Source organism: Cherax quadricarinatus, chromosome 33 (genome assembly GCF_038502225.1).
Source record: "Cherax quadricarinatus isolate ZL_2023a chromosome 33, ASM3850222v1, whole genome shotgun sequence".
In the NCBI taxonomy this organism is placed as follows: Eukaryota; Metazoa; Arthropoda; class Malacostraca; order Decapoda; family Parastacidae; genus Cherax; species Cherax quadricarinatus.
The window spans coordinates 19,769,018-19,778,540 of record NC_091324.1 but is presented as its reverse complement, the minus strand read 5'-3'; the positions used below and the strand labels follow the sequence as shown (position 1 = coordinate 19,778,540).

The window sequence follows — 9,523 nt, the reverse complement described above, 5'->3', positions numbered from 1 at the left end:
ATAAATGCATAGAGGCCTCATGGCTGTGTTTACGGAAAGAATGCTATTTGGTTTGACTAAATTAACCTGCGTTATTTCTGTCGTGGTAAGAGAGAAATCTGTTATGGGCGCTTAATACAGATTACCTAAATATAGCAGACCTACCTGTACCGTGGTACTGAGAGCTGCAATACTCTAAAATTCCTTTTACAGAAAACGTTATTTGATTTGTAGCGGGGTAGACTGCTGCCTACCTACAGACGTACCTACCTATCTACAGTAAATAAGTAAGAAAGTTTATTTAGGTATACACAGATACAGTTACATAAATTAACGTACATAGCATATGTGTAGAGAACCTAGGATAACTTTTACCTACCTACTTACATATTTATCTCTCTACCTGCTTACATGCCTACCTACGTACGTACCTACCTACTTGTCTACCTACCTGGCTACTTACCCACCTACTTACCTACCTACCTACCTTCGTAATTAATTTTTAACTTTCATTAGTTTTATATAGTGAATTATGTAAATTTATCATAGGATAACCTAGTATAGACAGTGTAACTTATTGCCACAAGGGTCCTAATATCGTATGTTTAATTTATCTGATATTTTATATAGTTATAAATAGATCCCTTCTTATTATTTAACCTTAGTGATAGCAATAAAAATCAATCTAAAAAAGTGAATAGACTGAGTCAAAAAAATATGACTCTTTTGCCAATATAAGAAATCACTCTCGTTCCTCTCTCTGATTTCTTGTACTAGATATTCTTGGCCCTCATCTTCAGCTGTATTATACCAAGACTTGACCATTATGTTATTGGTATTCACTACCAGCATGTATAGGTATTTAATGCGAGATATTTTACTTGTGCTACAGGTTTCTTCAGGCAAATACTTTGGTAACTTAGGTAACTGGAGAGAGTTACCACTGCATTTGGTTGATATTATGTAACCCATTTTCAACTGCCTACTTCGTAACTACCTACCTTCCTAATTACGTACTTTATTTTTCCCTTCCTAACTACCTACCTTCCTAGCTACCTACTTTTCTAACTACGTACCTATATTTCTCCCTGCCTTTTTAACTACGTGCTTATATTTCTCCCTGGCTTTCTAACTACGTACCTATATTTCTCCCTGCCTCCCTAGCTACATACTTTTTAACAACCTACTCCTCCCTATACACGCAGACACGTACATACAGTCTCCTGCATCACAATGGAAACAAATCTCGATGTATTAGGTTATCCTAGGCACAATCTACATAATGTACTCTTTATGGTACCTACAACATCCATATGCCCCCGGAACCACTGTACAAATTTACTGTGTATAAAATCCTTTGTAGATTTCCTAAATAAAGATTATCACTCTTACTCTTTCTTACACTTTCAAAACTCGCCGGTTCCCCACACTAGAAATATAAAGTTCATATTAGTTGACACATTAGCGATTAAAGAAACTTGGTTTCATTTCTGAGATCAAAGACACGGTACACAAGCTACCTTTTCCTCATCTAATATCCAAAAGTTGCAGTTTTAACCCTTGTCAACACAACGAGGAAACAACAGCCACTTGACCTTTTCCTGGAGAGGAATTCAGAGAGCTGTATATTAACGGATGACTTTGAGAGCCTGCCATTATGACAGCTAAAGCAGAGATGAAAGGAAGAGGGTCAGACATGAGTACTCTCAGAGAAAAAAATCTAAACAGTAAGGGTCCGTGGGAGGGAAGAGAATGGAGAGAGGGAGGGAGGAGGGACTGAGAGGACAGATAAACAGATCATAGGAGGGAGGGAGGGAGAGATGCCGGGGAGGTTAGGCAAGCAGGTGGAAAGGAAATTGAGAAAGCAATTCGAGTAGTGGTAGAAAATGTGAGGGTGCTGCATTAAATTCAAGTGAAGTGTGTTGGACAAAATGAGGTGCGAGTCGAAGGAATAAGCCAGCAAATGGACAAGTAATAAAATGAAGGCTTTGACGAAACATTAAATGAAAGGGTTAGATTCAAATTGGATAAACAAAAGGCCTAGGAATTAGGCCCAAAATGGTTTAACGGGAGAACATCTTGTTATTAATTCATTATTTATATTTCATGTTGCAAGTAAGTTTAAAGCCTTAGCTTTAAATGTCTGGTATCATAATCATATTAATAAGATACTTCGACATTCCACTTATATTCCTCAATAAGTGGATACTCATACACTTAGTCTTCAAGAAAGTGATCACAAGACTGATCACATTACATTTAGTATGGTCATCGTACGGCCAAACGGCCAGAAGTACGTGCAACTAAGACTAATCTTGGCTACTACAACACCAACATTCCGTTTATATTCAGGCTGTTCCGTAAATGTAATTTCAAAGTAGTAAAGTAACCACGGGAAATGAAAACAGCAGAAACTCCCTTTTTGTAACAAAATTCCAAAAGTTTTAATATTTTCTTTGATTAGAAAAGGCAGCAGAAACTAGAAAGGAGATAACACACGCGACACGGAGGGAGACCCACCTGCTGGGAATATTGCACACGTTCTTAATTAGGAAATAGAGCAAGAAAGAAGATATGAACAAAGAACTTAGAGTATCAATAGAACAGTGCAGTTCCCCGACGGCCTTGAGGGACAGGAAATGAAGAGGAAATGTGCGAGTGAGAGAAACGAATTGAATGGTGAGGTAAAAGACTGACTGAAGTAGGGGATACAAGGACCTCCTCTGCGTGGTGAATGACTGGAGTAAGGGATACAGGGATCTCTGCGTGATGAATGACTGGAGTAAAGGATACAGGGATCTCTGCGTGATGAATGACTGGAGTAAAGGATACAGGGATCTCTGCGTGATGAATGACTGGAGTAAAGGATACAGGGATCTCTGCGTGATGAATGACTGGAGTAAGGGATACAGGGACTTCTGTATAATGAAGAGCTGACTGAAGTAAAGAATAAAGGAACTGCTTTACTATCAGGAAGGGCTAGAATAAAGAAGAAAGTGGCTTCTGTGTAACCTGTGCAATTCCCTTACAAAAACTGAAAAAAAAATAATAGAAAATATCAAATTATACACTTAAAATAATCAAAAATAATCTAGCGTATGTGGAATTCCTGCCAACTATTTGCCTTAACTATTTCCTTTCACTTACATTTTATTTGTAAAGTTCTGATTAAACTTATAAAACAAAATTCTTCTGAATCCAGCAGTTTCACAACTATTTTCTTGTATTTACATTTTATTGTTAAAGTACCGAATAAACTCATAAAAAAATTAGTTACTCTCACAGTTTTCTTCCCGCCATCCTATCTGATGCGAGACACTGGTCGTTGTTTTGTAGGAGCTGGAGAGTGTGTACCTGGACGTGAGTGGCATCGTGGGTGACTGTATCCTCAAGGGCGCCGACATCGTCGCTGCTAAGGTCAGTCTCATATCCTGTCATTTACTGGGGGTTTTAATTAAAGAAATGTTATCTCTCTTGGTACGGAAGATTTAACATCAATCAGACTTTGGAAAATTGATGTAATGGCTTCATTAATAAAATAATTAGAGGAAAATATATCTAAGCAAGTATTTTTTTCCAGAGAATATCTTAGTGTGGAGAAAGTGATAGAAGGGATATAAAAAGGAGGAGCAATAGATGAAAGATCAATATTTCGAAGATAACTAAATTTAGAAAATGTGATTTAGAAATGGTTGTAATATAAGTTAAAAATCGTGTGTACTTCATTCTTTCATTGATGAATAGTATAAATAATGATTTACGTAGTATTTATGTAGTTAAAAACTGAAGAGCTTATTAAAGCACGCACACACACACTCACATAGTGAAGAGGCGGGGCCAGGAGCTGAGTCTCGACCCCTGCAACCACAAATAGGTGAGTACACACACACACACACACACACACACACACACGATGTAGTTGAGGCAGGATCCATACATAGCTTTAAGCAGAGGTATGATAAAGCTCACGGCTCAGGGAGAGCGACCTAGTAGCGATCAGTGAAGAGGCGGGGCCAGGAGCTCGGACTCGACCCCCGCAACCTCAACTAGGTGAGTACACACACACACACACACACACACACACACACACAAACTAAGACTGCACATCCATTGAAACAGAAACGAGAAAAAACAGAAACATACCACATAAATATAGTTTGATACAAAATATTAAATGTCAGACATTGAAAAGGATTGAGATCCTATGACAAACTGTCAAATCATATAAATGAAGCTTAGAGAAGAGTCTCTTGTGTTACTCTGGTGGTGACAAGGGTCGGGCAGCCTTAATGACCCTTGATGAGACATGTGCGACATCTTCATTCCGAAACGTTTCGCCTACACAGTAGGCTTCTTCAGTCGAGTACAGACAAGTTGGCAGAAACAGTAGAGATGTGAAGACGATGTAATCAGTCCGTTACCCTTGAAGACGTAGGTTTGAGGTGGTCAGTCCCTTAGCCTGGAGAAAAGTTTTGTACCCTAGCCTGAAACAATGTGAAGGAGAGGTATAGAAGAATGTATTCTTCTCGAATAAAAAGGTCTACTGTTTAAGAGAAACGTTTCGGAATAAAGATGTTTAACTGTAGCACGTGTCTGACCAACCTGTCGGTGTTATGCACCATTTTATGAATGGCCCTTGTGTAGTCGATAGGTTTTAAACCTCTATAATCAACTATAAGCGTCCTTTAAATATATAGATAAAGTTCTGAACAACAAAGAAAGTTTTGAACAACAAAGAAAGTTTTGAACAACAAAGAAAGTTTTGAACAACAAAGAAAGTTTTGAACAACAAAGAAAGTTTTGAACAACAAAGAAAGTTTTGAACAACAAAGAAAGTTTTGAACAACAAAGAAAGTTTTGAACAACAAAGAAAGTTTTGAACAACAAAGAAAGTTTTGAACAACAAAGAAAGTTTTGAACAACAAAGAAAGTGTAGCAGTACCCAGGGTGTGGCTGATGAGGTTTTGTCCGTCAGGAAACTGACGCTCGATGATGGAGTTACCGTCGTACCTGTCCAGAGTGTCTGTGATTAAAATACAGCAGAGAGAAACCTTTATTAGTGCGACTTTTCACCCGCTTCAGGCTTTTCCGTGTAGGTGAAACGTCGTAAGAAGAAACGTTTGGTTTTTGTTCCTTTTGTTGCTTTTGTTGTCCACTAAGCCAAACTTCAACTTTCAACAATTAAGCGACCGCTGGTTTACCCATGCCTGCTGTATGCCTGTGGCTAAGCATTCGCTGTGTGTTGTATGACCCATACAGGTTTGCCACTTGCCTGCTTCCATAATAATAGCAGGTATCCGCTAGCGCAACAATATTACAAAGATTGCTGCCCCAGTTAGAAAACAGAGAGGCACATCATTTGTCCAGTACGATAAGGACATATACACTAGATAAAGAAAAGCGTTGAAACTAAGCCCAATTACTTTTACCAAGAGCAAACTAGTGTATTCAGTTTTTTATACGTTATTACAGCTAAAGTGCATTTATTCATTATTTGCTCCATTAGCAAAAACGTTTCTGTATATATAGATTTATATATATACTCTATATATGAGTAAATAGATGGTTAGGCACCTGTGCTTAAGAGATTGTACTTTCCTAATTGTTAACGTTAGCCAGAAGCCAAATGCACTTTTAGCTAAGCCTAAGAAAGGCTAGCACAACTGTTAAATCTCTTACCATGACAAGCTAGTCTCTAAGTATAATTTTTAAGCTCGTGTATTAGTGATTTATTGAGCCCCTTATACTCTTAATTCATTATTTTACTTGACCCACAGACCAGGGTTATATTAGACTGCTTCCTTCAAAGCAATTTTTTTTTGGGGGGGGGGAGGGGGGATTAATTTATTAACCTTATGCAGATAATGGGTTAGTGCGAGAAGAGATCTGTAGGAAGTGTAAATTAATTCCGTTTTCTATTAATATTTACAAAGCTATACCTGGTTTATATAGTCATTCCTGGTATACATGGCTTGGTCTTTTTTTCCAGCAATGTTAGTCATTATGAGAGTCGAGTGAATGGACACTGACGGCAGTAATTAAAAGAAAGTCAAGCTAATTGCTATAAATTAACTTGTGTAACATTAGGATGATCTAGAGGGGTTTTTTCAGCTCTATCGGAGAAAGTGGCAGCAGGAGCAGGTTCAGCCCAACCAGGTGGCAAGTGTAATAATACATACAGTAATAATTTTTATTTCTAGCTGACATCAGTGACATACTACTGTATAGAAAGCCGCTTGTTATGTAGAGCATTTCGGGTAAATTAGGTCACTTTTGTCCCCAGGATACGATCCACACCGGTCGACTAACACCCAGGCACCTATTTTACTGATAGGTGAACGTGGGCAGTAGGTGCCTTAAGGAAACACATCCTAATGTTTTCACCCGTGACGAGGATCGACCCCCGGGCCTCAGTGTGAGATCTGAGTGCGCTAGCAGTCAAGCTACGGGACACCCAAATGTGTGTACGTGTGTATAATTTAATATACGCTGACTGACAGACTAGAGATATCGTCTTGACTTTGTTTTGGTGGTCAATTTTATCAATGAATTATTTTGCTTTTTTGTGTGGGTATTTCAGGTGAAAAATGATCTGAATTATTATTTTAATGGGAAGATGAATAACCGGAAGAGTCATACAGCTCTTCAAGAACGAGAGATAATCAGGTTTTGTCTGGGGAAAGGGAGAGTAGCCTCCCCTTGAAGGTACTGACAGAAAGAAGTTACTGATAGAGATATTTATTGTGTTGTGCCTGCTGTTGGAATAGGACCAGTTTGGCCCGACCATGTGATTTGTTCCTAGCCCACACGGCGTTATTTCTTAACCTTTTTTCTTTTTCTTTTTTTTGGGTCATGTCGGCTTTTAGATACGCATTAGCTAACACTGATAGTAAGCTAGTGTATTGAGTACTTGTTGACGTGCTGCCTCATACCTTCCTTCATAAAATTATTAACGCAGCTTACAAGGTCCCTGAAGTCGTGACTAAAGAATCTTTCTTATCAATCTGAGCATCGGCGGGTGACTACAATACTTCGATACTACACCTGCCTACCTGTAAGAGACCCCCTCTAAGCTGGACAGAATATGACTGTTGGGAATGCGCTCCGGGTGCACCAGGTTCAGACCAACACCTGGAAGACTGGCTGCTATGCGTCAATAAAGAGGAGTACATTTGGCCTGGCTGCAGGACTTGTTTACCCCATACCTTGATTTTTGTTGTTGTCTAATAATCGGTCACAGATTTTTTCATTTGTGCTGGCCAGGTACATATGTGTCGACTTTCTGAATGTGCTGGTAAATTTGCTTCAGATTGCCCAACCCGTCTGGAGATGCTTTGAACTGTTGCCGGAGAGTTCATACGCTTCAGCTTTGTCTTCTTCTCCCCCCCCCCTCCCTCCCCTCTTCAATTCCCTTTTCCCTTTTCTTGAGCCGCGGCCGCAAAGGACCCCGGTTTTCCCCCGTCTGGTGACCCTGTGCCTTCTCTACAGGTATGCGAGTGTCCGAGCCCTGACCCCACTACTGAGTTGCTAACGGACGGAGAGGTGACACCTGTGATGGAGGCCGACTTGGGTGAGTGTGCGCGGGCTGCTGAATCTTTATTCTTGAGTGCTGTGCCAGTGTTGGAACTGCTGTTTCCCCCTGAGGGCAGCAGGCAGACTCCTTAACATGACTGCAAGTTGCATAGTCTATCCAAACGCTGCCCCTGTGCATTTGACATGCATGGACTCCTGTACATCGCTCGTTTCCGCTCGCCTCGGTGAGCCCGTCCTCAGTGCTGCACCTCTTCGTTGGGCAACACGTTTCTATGATAAACGGAAATGGGGTAATATGCTGAGTTTATATCACTTCCTCGCTAAGTGTTGGTGGGTTTTATGCCGGTACACTCATGTATTTGCTACTCGATGCCATGTATTGCTTAGTCCTCTTGATAGATCACAGGCTCCCATGAATAACGAGTTTTGGTGGTGTCGGGAGAGTAAGGTGGTTCTTGGGCTGTTGGTAGTCTGTGGGGAGAGGTATGTTTGCATGGGGTAAAGAAAGTATCCAATGGCATTTCCCGGCTCTGATGTTTCTTACGTATCAGCTCGCCATTAATCCTGGGGCTGTTCGTGTGTTTAGTGGCTCGGTGGTGGGGGGAGAAAATTGTTGATACTCCGCTATTGATGAATCCATGTATCTCTCTCTGGGCTCATCAGGAGGCTGACGAATCCATGCTTTTGAGATGAATCCATTTTCCGTCCTGAGAGATGGACGAAAGCTTTTGTGGTTCAGCCAAGAGATGCAAAAGTTGCATTATGCATCAGTAATCTCTCCTTGATGCTCTTGCACTCCATCAAATTTTACGAGACAATTATTGTACACTTTAAATTAGATTGATACACTAATAGCTTCAAGATTTTAGAGTAGATAATGTCCCTTTTAAGTTCTGCTGATATGTACAGTTTAATTTGCGATGCGGTATTGTCGCCCTCTTGCAAGTGGTATGTTTGGTACAGCTCTCGAATTATTGTATCGAGAATCTTCGTAGTCAGCTTCTAGTCACGAGGCTCACCCAGTGTGACAGTAAAGACGTTCGTCAGTCCTCCCCGGGATCACCAAAGTTATTCTAGTAGAGATGACAAACTTGCCTTCAGCCTACTTTGAGGTTCCTTACTTTGTGTGCCTAGCAGATCACCAATTATCAGCAGCAAGATTCCATTAAACTCTCCGTCAATATCATAATTGTTGGTCCTTTCCAAACACTTTTGATGTCTTGTACGTCCTCCGCTGAGAGATCTTTCTGCAACGCTCCTGCTCAGAAAGTTCTCTCCTTCACACTGTGCACACTTTATTGCCTTAGATGGTATGGAAGCTTACACCGGGAATTATTATTTTTATTATAATCAAAAAGAAGCGCTAAGCCACAAGGGTTATACAGCTTACACCGGGAAGCAGGTTCGATACTACATAAGTTGTTAGTCGCCCTTACAAACCCAACAAGAAGTTTGTGCTCCTACATCTCTCATCAGACAACATTATGGGAAACACTGTTTGTTAGTGCCTCAAATTTGCTAGAAATAGGATTAATCTTGGTCTCACTGCAGCAAACCTCCCTATTTATTTTTTCCTTATCTGCAGAATTCTGTGTTTAAATATTTAACTGGGGAATATCCAACTAATATTATTTCGACCTCTGCCAAATCTGATTCTAAGAGGATTTCATATTTGTTATTTGTCTCTGTTTTGCAACCCCACTCGCTGGGCCAGCCTATGTATGTAAATAAGGTATGTACTCACCTATTTATTGTTGCAGCGGTCGAGACATAGCTCCTAGCCGCGCCTCTTCACTGGTCACTACTAGGGCCTCTCTCTCCCTGCTCCATGAGCTTGATCATACCTCGTCTTAAAGCTGTGTATGGTTTCTGCCTCCACTACATCACTTGTCATCACTTGAGTAGTGTGTGCTTACCTAGCTGTGGCTACAGGTGCAGAGCTGTGCTTGTTGAGTCGAGTCTTACCTTTATCTTTAATATACCTTTAACGAGTTTCGAGAATCTACTCCCA

General features: G+C 40.4%; 1 protein-coding gene across 4 annotated transcripts in view; it reads left to right on the top strand.

Annotated features, from left to right (window-relative positions):
• Positions 1–9,523, top strand: part of LOC128694002 (SH3 and cysteine-rich domain-containing protein) — a 1,038,081-nt gene that overhangs the window by 605,597 nt on the left and 422,961 nt on the right. For all 4 annotated transcript variants that reach the window (XM_070090891.1, XM_070090892.1, XM_070090893.1 and 1 more), the window contains exon 5: positions 3,316–3,396. In XM_070090891.1, coding sequence (XP_069946992.1) covers positions 3,316–3,396 — 81 coding nt within the window. The remainder of the gene's footprint in view (positions 1–3,315; positions 3,397–9,523) is intronic.